General features: G+C 53.4%; 1 protein-coding gene across 1 annotated transcript; it reads left to right on the plus strand.

The window, feature by feature from the left end:
• The first annotated feature begins 404 nt into the window (after window positions 1-404).
• Window positions 405-21018, plus strand: Nos3 (nitric oxide synthase 3). Its single transcript, XM_008847212.3, has 26 exons — window positions 405-600; window positions 2684-2786; window positions 3143-3291; window positions 3386-3548; window positions 4724-4815; window positions 4921-5062; window positions 5405-5544; window positions 5659-5833; window positions 6368-6469; window positions 7334-7528; window positions 7617-7690; window positions 7847-7991; window positions 8715-8819; window positions 13339-13406; window positions 13772-13888; window positions 13986-14160; window positions 16016-16148; window positions 16263-16341; window positions 16479-16666; window positions 17139-17311; window positions 17607-17817; window positions 17897-17984; window positions 19349-19470; window positions 20200-20348; window positions 20464-20658; window positions 20746-21018. The coding sequence occupies exons 1-26, from the start codon at window positions 437-439 to the stop codon at window positions 20905-20907; spliced, it is 3609 nt and encodes a 1202-aa protein (XP_008845434.1). The 5' UTR covers window positions 405-436; the 3' UTR covers window positions 20908-21018.
• Window positions 21019-21113: the final 95 nt, after the last annotated feature.

Genomic DNA, 21113 nt, shown 5'->3' on the forward strand with positions numbered 1-21113 from the left:
GGTCCCTGTGGTCGCTAGGAGTGTGGAGTTCCATCTCCCCTGCTACTGACCCAGTGTTCAGAGCGGATGCTGCGGCCTAAGACCACCAAAGCGCCTTTCCCACCCTCTGGGTACTTCATCCGCCATTCCCTATAAGTCCAGCTCCTGCACCCGGCCCCAAGCCTCCCCCACACCTGGGTTCCCACTTATCAGCTCTAGTCCTCGTGGCGGAACCCAGGCGTCCGGGCCCCCACCCTCTGGGTCAGCGGGCGTGCCTGAGGCTTTAAAGCCTCCCAGCCGTCCTGGTTCCTGTTCCATTGTGTATGAGATTGGGCGGAGCGAGGGCCAGCACCAGGGAGCCCCCTCCCACCACCCCCTCCCTTCAGCCCACTCCCAGCTTCCTAAGGAAAAGGCTGGGACTCTGCCGAGCAGGCTGCAGAGTTGAAGTGCAGCCGACATGGGCAACTTGAAGAGTGTGGGCCAGGAGCCTGGGCCACCCTGTGGCCTCGGGCTCGGGCTGAGCCTCGGACTATGTGGCAAGCAAGGTCCAGCCTCTCCAGCACCAGAGCCTAGCCAGGCACCAGCATCCCCATCCCCGACCCCGCCAGCACCAGACCACAGGTGAGGGCCACATGGCTATGAGCAGGTGAGATGTGTGACCAAGAGGGGTTGTAGAGACCTGAAACTAGGCCTGAACAAGCTGGAGCCTGCAGCGCATCCAAGAGGGCCAGGTCACCAAGGCAAAAAGAGACCTGTGTGAACAGAACAGGACAGGGCTGGTCAGCTGAGAAGAAAGACCAGGAACAAGGCCAATGGGGAAAGGGTAAAAGTGGGGACAAGGGGGCCAGCTACAGAATTGGGCCAGGGTTTGAATGCTGCTCTGCTGCCAAGAGCTGTTTAATCTCAAGCAAGTTACTTAACCTCGCTGGACCTCTGTGTGAATAAAATGGGGACTCGGCTGTGCTTACCTACCTCATGTGGCTGAAGGTTCTACGTCTCAGGAAGCCTTCAACAAACAGTAGTGATGGTTACTTAAGACAGGAGCTGAGGAGGGGCATTCTAGTAAGAATGGAATGTCACAGAACAGGAGAGAGTTGGTACCAGAGATTCAGGCGCTTGGGGGTGCAGGGGAGACAGAACTACTAGGCTCTTTCCCCTGGGGCTGAGGTCCCTGAAGAGAAGAAAGACAAGGGATCCCAGTGGGGTGTCAGGCCAAGTAGCTCCCACCAAGGCTTGAGGGTCTGATGCTGCTGCTTAGGCCACCAGGGTCTGTGAGTCCCTCCCTTCCTCCTGAGCAGGCTGGTGGCTCTGGGAGGAAGTGATAAGGCCTCAGAGGCTTCCCTTCACACGATGGCTGCGGCTGCTGTCGAGAGGGGTGAGAGTGGGAAATCAGAGCTGAGGAATCCCTGTGGGGGCTTCTCCTGCTCAGCCCCCTCAGGTGGGGTCTATGCCTACTTCATTTCCAGTCGCCAAAAATGCAGTACTTTGAGACGGAGTATAAAATCAGAGCTGAGGAATCCCTGTGGGGGCTTCTCCCTGCTCAGCCCCCTCAGGTGGGGTCCATGCCTACTTCATTTCCAGTCGCCAAAAATGCAGTACTTTGAGACGGAGTATAATGACAAATGGAGGCTTAGGAGCCAGTGTAGTGGCCCTTCACTATAATCCCAGCACTTGGGAGGTGGAAGCAGGAGTATCAAGGGTTCTAGGCCATCCTTGGCTACATAGAGTTCAAGACCAGCCAAACATGTCTCAACAACCCCCCGCTACCCCCCACCGCACCCCAACAAAAGAAAGAACAGAGGTTTACTTCACTCCCTGTTCAGAAGGTTGAGGTCCTCTGCCTCTCTCTGCCCAGGGCCTCATGTTTCATCCGCTGCAGTGAGGGCATCTGATAGCAGGGACCCAGACCACGGAGGCAGGCCAGAGAGCTTTTTTATACGACAGAGCCACTCCACTAGATCCCAACAGTCCACCGACTAGGAGTCTACAATGCAAAGCCCTCTCTACCCCATTACCTCCCAAAGTTCCAGCTCAACACTGCTTCACTGGGGACCAAATTTTCAACTTGTAAAGCTGCAGAATACATTCAAACTACAGAAACTCAGGTGTAGAAGAGTCAAAAAGGCACTACGCAAGGAGTGAGGACCAGCCTGGGCCAGAGCTTCAGGCCAGCAGAGTGGCCAGGGTTAGCTGAATGCTGGGACACTACTCTCTGCTACAGAATTTATTTTTCTTAGCCTCGAGGCCCTTGTCTGTGAGTGGGGGGCACAGAAGGCACTGCCTACCTCCTAAGGTAAGAGGACTGACAAAATATGTCAGGAAGCCAGGGCTGGAGAGATGGCTCAGTGGTCAAGAGCAGTGCCTGTTCTTTCAGAGGACCAAGGCTCAAATCCCAGCACCCACATGGCAACTAACAACCATCTGTAATTCCAGTTCCAGGGGATCTAATGCCCTCCTCTGACTTCTGAGGGCATTGCATGACACAGGTGCACTTATACACATGCAGGCAATACACTCATACACATAAAAGAAAAATAAATACTAAAAAAATTTTTTTAATGTCAGGAAGCCCATGGTAGGCAAGGGACCCAAACCTGGGGGGTTACAGATGCTATACAAGGACAAGACACCTCTGAGCTATACTCAGGAGGCCAAAAAAAAACCAAACTCTCCCCCATGACTGTCTATCTCTGGATCCCAACAGCTCCCCACTAACTCGGCCCCCAGAGGGACCCAAGTTCCCTCGAGTGAAGAACTGGGAAGTGGGCAGCATTACCTACGACACCCTCAGTGCCCAGGCTCAGCAGGTAAGGACCGGCCCATTCATAGTTCTAGGGGTGGGATGGGGGTTGGCTGAGGCCTGGTCCCAGGCAGAGGCCCATGTGAAAAGTGCCACCTTGCTCTAACTTGGCCCTTTTTTCCAAAAAATGGTGAGGATTTGGGAGGACCAGAGGACTCAAGGGCTATTGCAAGGATTTTAGCAACCAAGTTCTACCCTGTCAGTCTGACCTCACCCCATTTCCAGTCTTAACCCTGACCTATGTCCATGCCTTCTGGAACTTCCCTTCCTCTGCCTAGCCCCTGCCTCGGCCCTTGCCACCCACAGCTGACCCTGCATGCTGACCCAATCCTGACCTTTGTGTTCTCTGTCCCTCTGGCTCAGGATGGACCTTGTACCCCAAGACGCTGCCTAGGATCCCTGGTATTTCCAAGGAAGCTACAGAGCCGGCCCTCCCAGGGTCCTCTACCCACTGAGCAGCTGTTAGGTCAGGCCAGGGACTTCATCAACCAGTACTACAGCTCCATCAAGAGGTGGGTCTCTCCTAATCACCCACTCACTTCTCAGTCCCTCTCCCTCCCCACTGTCCTGACACCAAGGCCTATGGCCTTCCCTTCTCCTCCCCAGGGGTGGCTCCCAGGCCCATGACCAGCGGCTTCAGGAAGTAGAGGCTGAGGTGGCAGCCACTGGCACCTACCAGCTCCGGGAAAGTGAGTTGGTATTCGGAGCTAAGCAGGCCTGGCGCAATGCTCCCCGCTGTGTGGGCCGGATCCAGTGGGGAAAGCTGCAGGTATGATCAGCTGGCACAGCCCAAAATGGGTTTCGGGACGGAAAGGAGAGGGAAGGAGAGTAGGATGCTCCAAGGCTCCCCTGAGCAGTAGGGGCTAGGCAGTGAAGGCATAAAAGCTAAGGGCCCAGCTCCCAGGTGCCCCTGAACCATCCTCAGCCTGTTGGTAACACCTGCAGGTCTTGGCTGCAGTAGGGCAAAAATAACGAGACCCACTTAGTACATGAGGACAGCTGAGTGGGGACCCCTAGCTCAGAGGAAAAGCTAACTGGCTCCTTTCAGCCAGGCCTTCACCTCAAACTCCCCTCCCCTGAGATCCTCTGCAGCATCAGCCCCATACCCTCCTTCACACCAGTACATAGCACAAAACTAGCCTGGGTTACAGCAACAGCCTCAGCACTAAAAAATGCCTGAGATCCACAGGCGAATCTATGACCTTGACCTCCTGAGTCATAAGTGGCCACTAAAGAATGTGGAATAAAGCCACATGCTCAGCAATGCCAAAGGCGGCTCCAGTAAAATAAGAACAATCCTGTCTGCCACTCGCCCGACTCTTTAAGTGGTTCAAAGCTTTAGCTCAACTTTGAACCCTTCAGGCTTCCAAAGCAGGCTCCTCTCCCTGCTGTGGCCCTCCCTTGGCCAGGGGCCAACCACTGCCATCCCCTGTCACATTTCCTCCTCCCTCAGGCAGGGTGGGACCTACCAGCCTTCTCCTCCTGGCATCAGGATGCCAGCAATGGCAGGGTTCCCAGAGGCCACCAAGGGCAGTCACCCCTTCCCATCCCTGTACTGGCTCAAGGGATTTGGAAGGTTGTCTGTCTTGGCTTGAGCACGCTGGCCAAAGAGCAACACATTGCCCAAACCCCTGGGTGGGCTCCTCATCAACTGGGCGCCTCCCTAGGCATCAGCTCAGTAACGAGCAGGTACCTCCTCTGTGCTGGGTATCAAGTCGGCCTCTGGTGGGATGGGGACATGCCCTGGGAAGATCAGGCTGTACTGGGCGGGGCTGCCAGGCAGTGGGGTTCAGTGGGATGCAAATGTTGAGAGGGCACTAGTCAATGAACAGCAAGTCCACTGCCTTTTTCCCAGCAAGCCCCATGCCACTGCTCCTCTGCAGCTGTCACTCAAGACCCCCACTTCTCTCCTCATCCCTGTCCCCCAATCCCCTTCTGGCCTAGGTGTTTGATGCCCGGGACTGCAGAACTGCACAGGAAATGTTCACCTACATCTGCAACCACATCAAGTATGCCACCAACCGAGGCAACCTTCGGTGAGTGCCCCTGCCCCGCGCAGCGTGCCTGCCCCCACCCCCACCCCAGCCCACCCTGGGTGGCAGCTAAGGAAGAGCTCTGACCAGCTCCATTCTCCATGTCAGTTCGGCCATCACAGTGTTCCCCCAGCGCTGCCCCGGCCGGGGAGACTTCCGGATCTGGAACAGCCAGCTGATACGCTACGCAGGCTATAGGCAACAGGATGGCTCCGTGCGAGGGGACCCTGCCAACGTGGAGATCACTGAGGTGGGCACTGGGCTCACAAGGACAGGGAAGCCCTGGGATAAAGCATGGAGAGTCCAATCGAGAAGGTCAGAGAGCATGAAGAGGGAACCATCCTTGGGATGAGAGATGGGAAGCCAGGAAGGGTGGTGCACACCTACAATCCCTAGCATTCAGAGGTCAAAGCAGGAGGATCAGGAGTTCAAGGCAAGCCCTGGCTGCAAAGGAAGAGGGTCCTCCAGTGGGCATGGAGACCCAGCCACTGAGGGGCCCCTGAAGGAAAGGATGGGAGACAGCTGATGGAGAGGTTCCCTGGAGAGGTCAGGGATCACAGCCCTTGAACCCACCTCTGCCTGCTCTCCATAGCTCTGTGTCCAGCATGGTTGGACCCCAGGAAATGGTCGCTTTGACGTGCTGCCTCTGCTGCTCCAGGCCCCTGATGAGTCCCCAGAACTCTTCACTCTGCCCCCAGAGCTGGTCCTCGAGGTGTCCCTGGAGCACCCCACGTGAGCATGAAAGGGCCAGAGTGGGAGTGGGGCTGCACCAGAGCCCTTTGAGGAGGGCTGTGGAAGGCAGCTGGCAACACTATTCGAGGGCTGATTCAAGTTTGATCCTTCCAGGCTGGAGTGGTTCACTGCCCTGGGCCTGCGCTGGTACGCCCTCCCAGCTGTGTCCAACATGCTGCTAGAAATCGGGGGCCTTGAGTTCCCTGCCGCCCCCTTCAGTGGCTGGTACATGAGCTCAGAGATTGGCATGAGGGACTTGTGTGACCCTCACCGTTACAACATTCTTGAGGTGAGAGGACACTCGGGGAAGGGGACGTGGAGTGCTGACCATTGAGAGAATGTGAGATGAGTCAAGTCCAAGGATGGGCATGAGCTCTGGAGCCACCAGGCTGGGAGAGGGGATGCACACGCATAAGTGTGTGCATGTATGCAAGTGTATGTGCATGTGTATGCAGTTTTCACCCACTTCTCAAAGGAGACCTGGTATGTGTGTGCATGTGCACGTTCGTGCGTGTGTGTGTGCGTGCATGTGCATTCTCCTGGCTGACTTTAAACTCATAGCAATCTTCCTGCCTCAGCATCACAACTGCTGAGATCACGGGTATGAACCACCATGTAAAGGGATCTGGTCTCAAAGAAGGTCAAGACCCATTTCAGAATAAGAAATGATGGGTCAGGGCTGAGACGTGACCTGTCCACTGCCCCTCTCTGCTCCATGGTGCCTTTGTAAGCAAAAATCTTACCGAACCCCCAGACCCCTAACTGCTTCTATCCATCCACTCACTGCTGCCTACTTCTCCCAATGCCCCACTTCCTGGCCCAGGACGTGGCCGTCTGTATGGATTTAGACACCCGGACAACCTCATCCCTGTGGAAAGACAAGGCGGCCGTGGAGATTAATGTGGCCGTGCTGCACAGTTACCAGGTACGCAGGCACACTGGCCAGGACGTGGTGGGGGGCAGGTGCATGGAAACCGAGGCAGGCCTGAGACATGCCAAGTCCATGTGCTGTGGGGGCACACTGGGCCTGCAGCTCTGGACACACAAGTGCTATTCCAGGTGTTACAGTATGGAACCTACATGCTGCCAGGAACCTTGCTCAGTAACTCTGTTCCCAGGACATACTGTGGGACCCTCTAGCCTATGGAAACTCTGATACCAGAATGGAGAACATGCTGGATACTGGACTGCTGTGCATGCTAGAAAGGGTGGTTGAGGAAACCTGTGCCTGGTGAATAGCTCTGTGGGGTCTCAAGAGTTAAGGATGACAGGATTGGGGATATGGTCCAGTGGAAGAGCATTTGCCTAGCAGGTGTGAGGCCCTGGGTTCTAGTCCTAGCACCCAGTACTGCAAAAGGAAAAAAGAAAACAGTTAATGGTATTCTGGGTTGCTGGCAGGGCACACAGACACTGAAGTCAGAGTTGCTATTACAAATTAAACTTGAAACATGACTATATGTCAGGCATGATGGTGCATGCCTTTAATCCCAGCACTCGGGAGGCAGAGGCAAGAGGCAGGTGGATCTCTGTGAGGTCAAGGCCAGCCTGGTCCACATAGTGACTCCAGGACAGCTGGGGCTACAGGGAGACCCTGTCTCAAAAAGACAAAAAATAAATAAGTAAATAAAAAATATGGCCATGCACACTGCAGATGGTTTGAGGAGACACAGAACATGTCAAGTTTGCAGTGACTCAGGACACAGAATGAGCAGCGGTGACAGTGGTGGGGGAGAAGAGGAGGGATCTCTAGGGCACTCCTGAGGCCAGCCTCTCGCTACTCCCAACTCAGCTCGCCAAAGTGACCATTGTGGACCACCATGCCGCCACTGCCTCCTTCATGAAGCACCTGGAGAACGAACAAAAGGCCAGGGGGGGCTGCCCTGCTGACTGGGCCTGGATCGTGCCCCCCATCTCCAGCAGCCTCACTCCTGTCTTCCATCAAGAGATGGTCAACTATGTCTTGTCACCTGCCTTCCGCTACCAGGTGCCCAACCCTGCTGACTCCTGCCCACTGGGCACAGGTCTAGGCAGCTAACAGAAACCACTAACCTATGTCTTCTGCTCTCCTGCAGCCAGACCCCTGGAAGGGAAGTGCAGCGAAGGGCACAGGCATCACCAGGAAGAAGACCTTTAAGGAAGTGGCCAAGTGGGTACCTGAGGAGTGCACCCCACACACACATACCCTAGTGGGACAAGCCTAGTGGTAAAACCCCAAGACCTTGCTGTGCTGAGGTCTAGATCCCCTCCTGGGAGGTCCAGCCTCTGTGCACCTAGGATGCCCTCACCCGACTCTTGCCCACAGTGCAGTGAAGATCTCTGCCTCACTCATGGGCACAGTGATGGCAAAGCGCGTGAAGGCAACCATCCTGTATGGCTCTGAGACTGGCAGAGCCCAGAGCTATGCACAGCAGCTGGGGAGGCTCTTCCGGAAGGCGTTTGACCCCCGGGTAAGACTGAGGGCCAGGGGACTGGATAAAGGCAGGAGTCTGTCGACATGGACAGGTGAGGTTTAAAAGTCAGGGTTCAAGCCCAGCATGCTGGTGCACCCCTGTAATCCCAGCACATGAAAGGTGGAGTCAAGAGAATCAAGAGTTCAGGATCTCTGAGCATGGTGGTATACACCTTTAATCCCAGCACTTAGGAGGCAGAGGCAGATGGATCTCTGTGAGATCAAGGCCAGCCTGGTCTATACAGCAAGTTCCAGGCCAGCTGGAGCTACAGAAAGACCCTGTCTCAAAAGAAAATGAAACAAATGAACAAAAAGAGTTCAGAGTCATCCTTGGCTACATAGTTTAAGGCAATCCTGGGCTACATGAGAGCCTATCTCAAAAAAGAAAAGTCAGGGCCGGGCGTGGTGGCGCACACCTTTAATCCCAGCACTTGGGAGGCAGAGACAGGCAGATCTTTGTGAGTTTGAGGCCAGCCTGGTCTACATAGTGAGTTCCAGGACAGCTGGGGCTACAGGAGACCCTGTCTCAAAAAGACAAGAAAAAAAAAAAGAAAGAAAGAAAAGTCAGAGTTAGGGTTAGGGTTAGGGTTAGGAAAGGAAAGTTGCAATCCAAAAGAACTCTGGGTTGGTCCAGTCAGGCCTTGTTCTCCAAGGAAGCCTAGAGAGAAGAGGATAGGGACAGGCGCGGGGCAAGTTCCAAGACATCATCTCCTCGCTGCAGGTCCTGTGCATGGATGAGTACGATGTGGTGTCCCTAGAACATGAAGCACTGGTGTTGGTGGTGACCAGCACATTCGGGAACGGAGATCCCCCAGAGAATGGAGAGGTAAGGCTCTCAGGACAGAGAGGAGGGGAACAGGCTGGAAATAGGGGTGGCTAGACAGGCACCCACACACACCAGGATGGAAAGGATGTGCTGAGGTGGCCCCACTCCCTAACGGACCTGCTACTGGGAACCTTGGCCCCTCAGTCCCCAAACTGTCTCCTATCAGTGCAAGTTTTCAATGAGGAAGGGGCACTTCCCGGCTGACCACAGAGATCAGTCTGCTCCCAGGTCTTGAGAAATGAGAAAAACAATGATTTTTCCACTCACTTCTTTATTTTAACCTCTCCTTTTACTTTTCTTAAAAGAAATCTAAGCACTGTTTAGATGCCAGCATAGATTAAACAGCTTCCTTCACTTGCTCAGTAAATCTAAAAATAAAAATAAGTAAAAAACACTAAGGCACTGCCACTAAATGCCTTATTGTTAGTCTATCTTTCCACCCCGAGCCTCTAGACTGCCCAAGTCCAATGCACTTCCACCCACTCATCTGTTCCAGCTTCAGGTGCCGAATCCCTGATGAGTGCTTAGTACCTCCTCATGGCAGCTTTGAATTCCCATCAGCCCTCATTCTGATTTGCCTTTTAAAGAAAAATACCACGAGTCAGACGTGTTGACGCATGTCTGTAATCCCAGCATTTGGGATGTATAGGCAGGAGGATCAGGAGTTCAAGGTTATCCACAGCTATATAGCAAGTTTGAGGCCAGTATCAAAAATAGGTTGGTGAGGTGGATCAGCCAGGCTGCCAAGCCTGAAGACCTGAGTTCAATCCCCAAGGACCAACATGGTAGGAGAGAATCAATATTTGGGAATTCTCCTCTGACCTCTACTCATATACCATGGCACGCACACATACACACACACACACACACACACACGCACGCACACACACGCACACACGCATGCGCGTGCACAATTTTAAAATTAAAAAAAAAAAAGTCTGAGCATCTGCTCAGCATCTGGTGGGGTCTCTCCATGTGCATCATGATGTGGCAGAGGGCATCACATGGTAAGAGAGAGGAAGTGTGCCAGAGAGAGCTGCCTTTTTTCTTTTTTTTTTTTGATCGTTTTGAGACAGGGTCTCCCTGTAGTCCCAGCTGGCCTAGAAGTTACTATGCAGACCAGGTAGGCCTTGAACTCATAGAGATCTGCCTGCCTCAGCCTCTGGGAGTGCTGGGATTAAGGTGTGCACCACCTCGCTGGTGAGAGCTGCTTTTATAACAAAGCTACTCCCAATACAACACACTGATCCATTAATCCATGAGTGGATTAAACCATTCATGAGGGCAGAACCCTCCCAACCCAACGCTGTCCAAAGGGCCGACCTCCAAATACCATTAACATAAGATCTGGCGGATTACATTTCCAATAAAAGAATTCTGGGGACAGACACCCAAACTATAAATGATACTATGCATTAACTCTTTAGCATAAAAGTCACACAGACACACTTGCGCACGCACAGACGCACGCACATAACCCGCGGTCCTACTAACAAGATATAGAGCATTTCCACCAGCCTAGAAGTTCCCTCACTAGTCTCTGCAAGTCGATCTCTTTGCCAGTCTGTCTCCCTGCCATAGTTGTGACATCTGTCATGACAAATGGGTTTCACCTGCTACAGATACCATATAAGAGGAGGCACACAGCCGCTCAGCATGTTTTGGAGATTCCTCCATGTCCACAGTCCAGTACTCTGTCCATTTCTCCTGCTGAGTGCTGTTCATTGTGTGACCAGACCTGGCTTGTTTATCCCTTCTGTTGATGGACACTTGGGCTATTTCCAATTTGGGGTTACAATGAATAAAGCTGTCACGAACATTCTTGCACCAGGCTTTTGTGGGCTATGTTTTCATTTCTCTTGGGTAAATACCCAGGAGTGAAATTACTGGGTCATAGGGCAGATGTAAGTTTAACTTTCTTTTTTCAAAAAAGCTGGCAAACGGCCAGCTTGAACTGTACTCTTAAAATTTGAGCACTTCAATTTTACCCTTCAAATGTTAATGGAATAAATGTAGGGAACACAGCCCACAGAAAATGGGGCAGTTACACAAAGATAGGACAAGAATGTTTATAGCAGCATTGCTTATAACACTCCGCACTGGAAACAATTCAAGTGTCAATCAACAATAGATTAGATAAACAGTGATAAATTCAAATGTGATGCAGCACTGAGAACAAATTACAACACACACAATACAGATGAATTCCAAAACAAAGAGTGGAAGAAGCCAGGAGCTGAAGAACGCATACTGTAGGATTCGCTTTATTTAATGCTCAGAATCAGGCAACGCTCCTACACAGGGTTAGAGATCAGGAGCGTGGTTGCTCCCCACCCTAGCATAGGGCACAAAGGTGACTTCAGGATGCAGGTGGTACTCAGGAGATGCTGATCACACATGCACATCCAGTTTGTGAAAACGTGCAGGACTGTACAATGGAGTTTAAGGCTGGGGACATAGGCCAGTTGGTAGAGTGTTGCCTAGCATGTGTGAAGCCACGGGTTTCATCCCTAGCACTGCATAAATCGGGTGTGGAGGCATATCCATTGAGTTGGAGGCAAGAGGATTAGAAGTTTAAGGTCATTTTTGGCTACATAGCAAGTAAGCTGGAAGCCAACCTGGGCTATATGAGACCCTGTCAGAAGGGAGGGAGGGAGGGAGAGAGGGAGGGAGGGAGGGAGGGGGAGAGGAGGGAGTGAGGAAGGCAGGCAGGCAGGCAACAAAACCAATTCTGAAGTTCAGGTCACACGTTGCTGACTATGCTAACCCTATGGAGCCACTACCCAGCTCCATCTATACTTAGTATTTAGAAGCTTCGTTTAATGCAGTTTCTAAGTTGTTTCCATGGTGGCCCCAAGATGTGGGGCAGTCTCCTGAGCTGGGCCACCTAAATGATACCTATGGGGGCAGGACACTCTACAAAGGGCCCTAGAGCTCTGTGCACTCCCAAACTAGCAAATGCACCAAGGCCTGCTCATATCCAGTGTTGACATGGACAGGAAAGGGCTGTCTCCCATCTACTGCTCCTGCAAACAGGATTCAACCACCCCACCAAATTGTGTGTGTGTGTGTGTGTGTGTGTGTGTGTGTGTGTGTGTGTGTGTGTAACATAGCACAAACGTGGAGGTCAGAGGAACCTGTGGAACTGGTTCCCTCCTCTCACCTTTACATGGGCTCCAGGGACTGAATGCTTGTATACCGAGCACCATTTTCTACTGAGGCACCTCACCAGCCACCCACCCAGTTTTTATTTTGTTCTGTTTTTGAAACAGTCTCACTATGTAGTCCTGTCTAGCCTGGAACTCACTATGTAGACCAGGTTGGCCTCAAACTCATAGAGATCCACCCGCCTCTGCCTCTCCAGTGCTAGGATTAGAGGTGTGCACCACCACACCCAACATGCCCACTCAGTTTTTAAGGCCCGTCACTTAGCAACCCCATTTCGAAGAACCACCTGACTGAGCCATAAAAATGAGGATGCAAGGCATGTGTGTAAGGGTATTGGAGCACTGTTTGTAGACAAGCCAGTGTCCATTCAGAGGAAGGCATACACCACAGTACAGGCCAGTGAAGGAATATGATGTAGCCATTATAAAGAATGAGGTCAGGTTGAAGTTCTGGCCTGGAAGGCTGTCTACAGTAGGTCATTGGTAAAGAAAAGCAGGCAAAGCTGGGCATGGTGACTTTAAAGCATGCAAGAGTTATATAGTTGGTTCCATTCAAAAGCAAAACAGAAAAAAAACCCTCTAACCTTATACATGCATGTAAGTACAGACAGCTCCCAATTTAGTATGTTTCAACTTGTGACTTTTTATTTCATGATAATGTAAAAGCAGTATACATCCATTAGAAACTGTATTTCAATTAAGCCAGGCAGTGTGGCACACGCCTTTAATCCCAGCACTTGTGGGGCAGAGGCAGGAAGATCTCTGTGAGTTCGAGGCCAGCCTGGTCTACATGGCAAATCCAGGCCAGCTGGTGCTATAGGGAGACCCTGTCTCAAAAAGACCAAAAGAAATCATATTTCAAATCTTGAATTTGGATCTGTGCCCAGACGAGAGACGTGGTAGGGTCCTTGAATTCAGTAGCTGGGCCCCCCAGTTTAGCCCTGCAACTCCAGGGAAAACCACTAGCGCTCTCCTCTGTGCTTCCTGGCTGAACTAAGATGTGTGAAGGGCATGTTCCACTGCAGCCATTCCAGTTTACAATGGGTATTTATCGGATGTAACCCCACTGTGAGCCAAGGAACATGTGCACATTGACACAGGCTAGAGAGTTTCCACCTGTCAGCAGGATACGTGTACGCATGGGGTTAAGTCTCAAGGGAGAATAAGGTTAGGCTTTCTCTTTTATTACTTTACATACCTCCGTTGGATAATTTTTCAGAAAGTCAAGTCTCTGAAATTTTCAGAACAAAATTCGAAGTTACTAATAAAGAATAATAAGGACCAGCAATGGTTTTAAATTTCTATATAGTTTGAAATAAAACTAACCATGATGCAAACACTTCCCTGACCAGAGCTTTGCAGCAGCGTTGATGGAGATGTCAGGCCCCTACAACAGCTCCCCAAGGCCTGAGCAACATAAGTGAGTGGACTTGGGGAGGGAGGACAAGAGACATGTGGAGACACTAAAGGGGAAAGGTCTCCAGAACCTTACCCTGGTGCCTTGAGTCTTTCTCCAACAAGCTGGAGAACAGACTTGAGGCCTGGGTACCAGTCCAGCCCCAAAGGCCCTCCCTCCCTGGGGACCTCCTCACTTCCAGACCCAAGACCACAAATTGCCCTATAGTCCTGAGGGCTCCTTCTGAGGGAGGAGAGGCAGAGCCAAGCTCCATCTCAAGGCTGTCCTTCAACCCTTCTCACCCCAGAGGTGGGGACCCTGAAACTATCCCCTAGCTGAGCCTGGGCCAAGTCTCCCTGTAACGCCCTGTTTTTATCCTCTCTTACCAGGAGTTACAAAATCCGATTCAACAGTGTCTCATGCTCAGACCCCCTGGTGTCCTCTTGGCGACGCAAGAGGAAGGAATCTAGCAACACAGACAGTGCAGGGGCCCTGGGCACCCTCAGGTTGGGGGTCCTTACCAAAGGGGGTGCATGGGAGACAAGCCACCTGGGTAGATGTGGGCTGGCATGGGGGTTCCAGCAACCACTCCCTGTACCTCAGGTTCTGTGTGTTTGGACTGGGATCTCGGGCCTACCCCCACTTCTGTGCCTTTGCACGGGCTGTGGATACACGGCTAGAAGAGCTGGGTGGGGAGCGGCTACTACAGCTGGGCCAGGGTGACGAGCTCTGTGGCCAGGAGGAGGCCTTTCGTGGCTGGGCACAGGCTGCCTTCCAGGTGAGCCCCTGGGTGCCCTACATCTGACTTGGACCAAGCCCCTTGTTCTGCCTGAGACCCCTCCTCTATGCCTACGTAGTTGAGACCGGCAATACTGAGGCTGGAGGCTCACTGCCCTCCTAATCCTTGTGTAGTTCTCTGGCCCTAATCCTGTCCCTTTCCCAATCTGCCCTCATTTTACCACTACATAGCCAGCCATTCTGGGACCAACCTCAAGTAGTGGACAACAGGACCTACCAACAGAGGCTTCCCATTTATCCAGAAACAAAGCCAAAAGTTTGCAGGGCCTGCAGTGGGGTGCTCCTCAGGCAGGCACAAACTGGCCCCAGGAGTGGATGAGGGCCAGGGCACCAGGACTCCTACCCAGGCAGGGCAGGATGGAAGGAGATAGACAAGTCCAGAGGGTCAGACAAAGGTCAAGGCGAAGATGAGGCCAGCAGGAAGTACAGGAAGCCAGGGACCAGAGAAGGTGGACAGTGCCTGGCCTAGAGGGCTGGTACTAGCCAAGGAAGTGTTCCAGGGACTGACTTTTTAAGCACTGGGCACAGAGTGGGGGAATTTCTGGAGCTGGCAGGGTTCATCCTCTCCACAATGATGCTGTTCACTAAGCACAGGGAAGCCTGTATCTGTCATCCATCTGGGACTCCAGCCAGTATGGATCCAAGACAAGAAGGAGGGCATCTTGGAAGGCAGGGGACTAACAGGGTTTGCTAGGAAGGAATAGTTCAAGATTGGGAAAGGAGGAGTCAAAAATAAGACCCAGAGAATCTAGAAAGGGAGCTACTGGAAGTGTCTGAGCACAATGAGACATCATAAAGTTTTACCATTTCGGTGATGCAGATGAATCAGAGAATCTGAGAAGCAGGAAGACTGTGCTCAGTGGGCTGGTAGCAGCAGGAATCAGAAGGAAGGGAGAGGGCCAAGGAAGGAAGGAAGAGATATAAGACTACAAACACTGGAAAAGAAACTGTAACAACCTGATGATATGGCCCAGCCAATCGCCAGAAAGCCCTGGATCAGCAAGCTGCTCATGGGCTTTCTACCTGACTGGAACAGACAGATAGAGCACATACCCCGTCCAGCCCAGCAGTAAGCTAGCACTGACCTTCTGCACACATTGTGCCAAGGGCTCTGCATAAAGTATCTATAGGGCTGGGGGTAGCTCAGCTGGTAGAGTGCTTGCCTAATATGCATAAAGCCCTGGGTTTCACCCAGCTCTGCATAAACCAGGTGTGTTCGCACACACCTGTAATCTCCTACCTGGGAGGTGGAAGCAGGAAGGTCAGAAGTTCAAGACAATACATAGCAAGTTGGAGGCCAGCCTGGGCTACATAAGACCTTATCTTCAAAAAGGAAAGTATCTCATGTAATCTTTTCTGGAACCTAATAAGGGGTCAAGATGGGAAACTGAGGCATGTAAAATGTAAGTATAGAGTCAGAATTTGAACTCGGGTCTGAGTTCACAGCTGCCTTAACTGAGCCACCATATGGCAAACAGTGTATTCCCAGGGACATGGGATCAGGACTCGTGAGACAAGTGACCAGCAGGTGTGATAAGTCAGGGTCCCCAAGCTAGTGGCCAAGTCATGAAACAGACTGGAGAATAAGGTGCCCAGGTCAGCACCAGCCTGAGCCACAGTCTCTTTCTTCCACATCCTCCCTCTCACCAGTGGGGTTGCCGATAGGAACCCCACCAGTAGGAACTCGGGCTGCCCTGTCCACCCCCACAGAAGGACATTGCTAAGCAGCTGCTAGGCCCAGCCCCACCTCCTGTGGCATGCCCCTCCCCCACTTCTCACTGAGGCAGCTCCCAGGAGGCAAGCAGCCCGGGGGTCCTCGCTTACTCATCCCTCAGGCCGCCTGTGAGACCTTCTGTGTGGGAGAGGATGCCAAGGCCGCTGCTCGGGACATCTTCAGCCCCAAACGCAGCTGGAAGCGCCAGAGGTATCGACTGAGTACCCAGGCTGAGGGCCTGCAGCTGCTGCCAGGTGCGGCCTTGACCTGCCCCTGCTGGCTGGGGAGGGAGGGGGCAGAATTCTCCCTCAGAGGCCAGGCCCTCCCTGTTCCCTGGCTCAGACCCCTTTATCCCTCCCGTCCCCAAGGCCTGACCCACGTGCACAGGCGGAAGATGTTCCAGGCTACGATCCTCTCTGTGGAAAACCTGCAGAGCAGCAAATCTACGTGAGGAAGATGGCTCACCCCCCCTCCTCCCTCCCAGGATCCCTCCTCCCCTAGATCCCAGCACCCTGCTCTTCCCACATTCTCCTGTCCCCTCACCATTCCCTCACCCCCATAACTGTTTCCCTCCCCACACCTAGCCGGGCCACGATCCTGGTGCGCCTGGACACCGGAGGCCAGGGAGGGCTGCAGTACCAGCCAGGGGACCACATAGGTGTGTGCCCACCCAACCGGCCTGGACTCGTGGAGGCATTGCTGAGCCGTGTGGAGGACCCACCCCCACCCACAGAGCCCGTGGTCGTGGAGCAGCTGGAGAAGGGAAGCCCTGGTGAGGACTGTGGGCCGGGGCAGGACAGTAGAGGAATCCCCTGGAGCTCAGCACTGACAGGGCTGCCACCCCCTTCACACCTGGGCTCTGCCTGACACAGCAGTGTCATTCCAGTCAGGCTGGACTTGTTGCCATATGGTCCTTTCTCAGAACCCACCGGGCACCCCAAAAGGTTCCTCCCATAGCCACCCTCTCCCCACAGACTATTTTCTCTTTGGCTGGCCTATCTTCTGCCAAAACAGTACCTGTTAAGATAACTCAGTGGGGTTGGGGGCAGTGGAACTCAGACCAGCCCAGTCCAGCTAAACACCCAAACACAACGGGGCTGCCCGGACAGGCCCATTCCACCATTCAGGGAAAAGCTGTCCAGTAAGACACAGTGACATGTGATCAGTCCCCAAAAAGTGAACTTGAGCTCAGAACACAGTCCCAGTGAACCCCTCCCTCAGAGCTCCCTGTGCACTACCCCCAGGTGGCCCTCCCCCCGGCTGGGTACGGGACCCCCGGCTGCCCCCATGCACGCTGCGACAGGCTCTCACCTTCTTCCTGGACATCACTTCCCCGCCCAGTCCTCGTCTCCTTCAACTGCTCAGCACCCTGGCCGAAGAGTCCAGCGAACAGCAGGAACTTGAGGCCCTCAGCCAGGTGGGGGCCTCCCTGCAAGGAGCAAGGGCTAAAGAGGAGGACAAGTTGGGGGGCAGTTAGTGGTAGGAAGTCCCCATGCATACAAGGTCCTCCCTGGACTTGCTACTCCTGGCCAACATGCCAGACCTGGCACCAGGACGACTAATTTATCTCTGGGTGCTCAAGGTCTTAAAGAGGGGTTGGTTGACCTGAACTGAGCACCGATAGCTCTAAGGAGGCTCTGCTAGGTAGGAATCAAGAAGGGAAGTCATTCTGAGGCTACAGGGTTCTCAGCTCAGTGCATCATGCCCTCCAGGACCCCCGACGCTATGAAGAGTGGAAGTGGTTCCGCTGCCCCACGCTGTTGGAGGTGCTGGAGCAGTTCCCATCAGTGGCCCTGCCTGCCCCACTGCTCCTCACCCAGCTGCCCCTGCTCCAGCCCCGGTACTACTCAGTCAGCTCAGCACCCAGCACCCACCCAGGAGAGATCCACATCACTGTGGCTGTGCTGGCATACAGGACCCAGGGTGAGGCTGGGAACAGGGAAAGCCTGGTCTCCGCAGGACCAGGACAGGTCCCTTACTGGCCTCTCCTCCTGACCCCTAGATGGGCTGGGCCCTCTTCACTATGGTGTCTGCTCCACGTGGCTGAGCCAACTCAAGGCTGGAGACCTGGTACCCTGCTTCATCAGGGGGTAAGTGAGGTCTATGGGTTGGGGAAGGACAACCAGACGAGGGCATGTGTGTAACAAGCAGGGAGTAAGAAAGTACTACATGCGTGGTGGGGGCTGTGAGGAATCTGCGGGGGGTGTCTCATGGGGTCAGCTGGTAACTCATCAAGGACATTGGGTCGTTGGGTCATTGGGTCACATCAGAACTGTGGCTGAGCTTTGGGCCTCAATAACTTGGACTTAGAGTCCTGCCTTGAAACTACAGTTCCCAGAGACAGCGTGGATTAGCCAGTGACCCTGTTGCTTTGTGAAAGTGTGGTCCTTACACACCTCTCTGTGTCCTTGGCTGAAGCCTATGTTGGAAAGCATGACTTCTGGTACCATGACCCCCAAGCTCCCACTCAATCCAGGACGCACCAGCTAGATCAAAGATCACCCTTGGCCATGGTGCAACTGAGGAGTTGGAGGGAAATGGAGGAACTCCAGGCTCTATTCCCTCTAGCCATGTCTAGAAATCTTGCCCTCCAGCATCCAGAGGCCCAGTCTTAGTGGAACTGAGGAGTCCCCAGAGTAGCACTAGCTGGAACCAGGAACCCAATCCTATCCAGGAAACTAAATTACAAATAAACTGTACCTGTCAACCCAAAACAAACCATATACCAACATTATGGCTATTACTTAAGATAAACACAATCAGTTGCTCCCTTGTGATCCAAAAGTCTGCCCTCCTTCCTCATATTTTTTTGTGTTTTTTTTTTTAAGACAAAGTCTCATAAAGCCCAGGTTGGCCTCAAACTCCATATGTAGTTGAGGCTGTCCTTGAATTCCTAATCCTCCTCCTTTCACCTCCCAAGAACTAGGCTCATAGGCATGCACTGCCATGCCTATTTTTAAAATCTTCTAAAATGAATTACCTAAATATCCTTCAGTCCCTAGAAGTCACAGACAGTCCCAGGGACCCTCTGCCCATAGCAGAGGTCTCATGTAGCCCAGGCTGGCCTAGACTCTCTGTGTATAGGTGAGGATGACTTTGAACTCCTAATCCTCCGGCCTCTACGTCTCAAGTGCTGGGATTGTAGGTATGCACTGCCATGCCAGCCCCTTCTTTTTTTGGTGGGGGCGGGGGGTGGTGGTGGTTCTGTAGCCCAGGCTGGCCCTCAACTTTTGGTAATCTTCCTGCCTCACCCACCCAAGTGCTGGGATTACAGCCATGAGCCACCACACCCAGCTCAGTTTCCTTAGCATGAGCCACAGACTAATTTGAAGACTTTACAAATATTGACTCATTTGTCATTGGCCTTGGGCTTTCCTGTCTGTATAGTCGAAGGTCGGTATGACTAGAACCATGGAAAAAGCATGGAGAGATTTGATGGAATCTCTTTGGCTAGGGCTCCCTCCTTCCGACTGCCACCTGATCCCAACTTGCCCTGCATTCTGGTGGGCCCAGGGACTGGCATTGCACCCTTCCGGGGATTCTGGCAAGAGCGACTGCACGATATTGAGAGTAAAGGTGAGACTGAGGCTAAGGGTCTGCTCAGAAGTCAGGAGGGAGCCATATAATCTAGAGGGAAAGGGGTGGAGCTGGAGGAAGGAAAGTACAAGAAACTAGGACCAAAGGTAAATAGAAGCTTATTGGATGGATGGGGTTCGGCGGGAGGCAAGGGCTGGGCCCAGTGTGTTTGCCTTCCTGGTCCCTGGCATATAGTAGGTGTTGAAATGGATTAAAGATAAAGAAAGGTTTGAGAAGGACAGGACAAGAGTTAAGACAGGAGAGATGCTCCAGGTCGGTTTGGGACTATGCCAGAGCTCACCTAGATGCTGCCAAATCTAAAAAACTGACCAAGAATATTCAGTTCAGGCACTGGGGTGTCAATCAAAGGATGTTGTGACTGAGAGGCCGGTTTAAGGAGGAGAATAAGGCTGGAATGGGGAAGGGACCTGAGATGTTACACAAGACCATGGGCACAGAATCGAGTCAGTAGCGCCGGTTCTAGCGAGGGTCCACCCCTGTCCACCACCTGAGCAGTTAGTTCCTTCTGTAAATCAGAGATGCGCCAGGGTATTGGGCAAAAGTATCCTTTCCTATATTTCCCCAAGAGGCCAAACACCAAGATAGTTGCTGCTCCAACACAAAAGACTAGCTATCATCCTGGGCGAGAGTGACCTGTGAGTTGACACTGCCAGGCCTGCGCCCAGGGCGAGGCCCCCCACCCCCCAAGACGCTGTGTCCCTATGACAGGGCTGCAGCCGGCTCCCATGACTTTGGTGTTCGGCTGCCGATGCTCCCAACTGGATCATCTCTACCGAGATGAGGTGCTGGACGCCCAGCAGCGCGGGGTGTTTGGACATGTCCACACCGCCTTCTCCAGGGATCCTGGCAGCCCCAAGGTATCAGAGGTGGAGGGCTGGGGAGGTAACCTGGCTCCACCTCCGCCCTAGCCCCGCCCCCAGGCCTACCGTGCGCCCCGGGTGGTCTGACAGCCCGGGTTCGCCCCGCCCCTAGACCTACGTGCAGGACATCCTGAGGACTGAGCTGGCTACGGAAGTGCACCGCGTGCTGTGCCTCGAGCAAGGCCACATGTTTGTGTGCGGGGATGTCACCATGGCAACCAGCGTGCTGCAGACAGTGCAGCGAATTCTGGCGACAGAGGGCGACATGGAGCTGGACGAGGCGGGTGACGTCATCGGCGTGCTGCGGGTACGAAGGGCGGGGTCCGAGTGGGGCTGGGGGGGCGGGGCAAGGTGTGCGCGCCCAGCTCCAGCTGAGCCCTTTTTCTCCCCGCAGGATCAGCAACGCTACCACGAGGACATTTTTGGGCTCACATTGCGCACCCAGGAGGTGACAAGCCGTATACGCACCCAGAGTTTTTCTTTGCAGGAGCGACAGTTGCGGGGTGCAGTGCCCTGGGCCTTCGACCCGCCCAACCCAGACAACCCTGGTTCATGACCACCCAGTCTGTTCCCGGAGAGAGGGGTTGTCCCACTGGTCAGCTGACCAGGACCAGACACTGTCCCTCTCTTCCCGAGGCGCCTCCATCAGAACTGTCTTCTCTCTCCAGGCCCGATTTACCTGAATGGGGGGAGGGGTATCTTCCTAAATCTGGAAGGCCCCTGGTCCCCAGCATTCAGGACATCCTTTTGCCCTCCTGGTGT

This window comes from Nannospalax galili, unplaced genomic scaffold (assembly GCF_000622305.1).
Source record: "Nannospalax galili isolate Female #2095 unplaced genomic scaffold, S.galili_v1.0 scaffold302, whole genome shotgun sequence".
NCBI lineage: Eukaryota > Metazoa > Chordata > Mammalia > Rodentia > Spalacidae > Nannospalax > Nannospalax galili.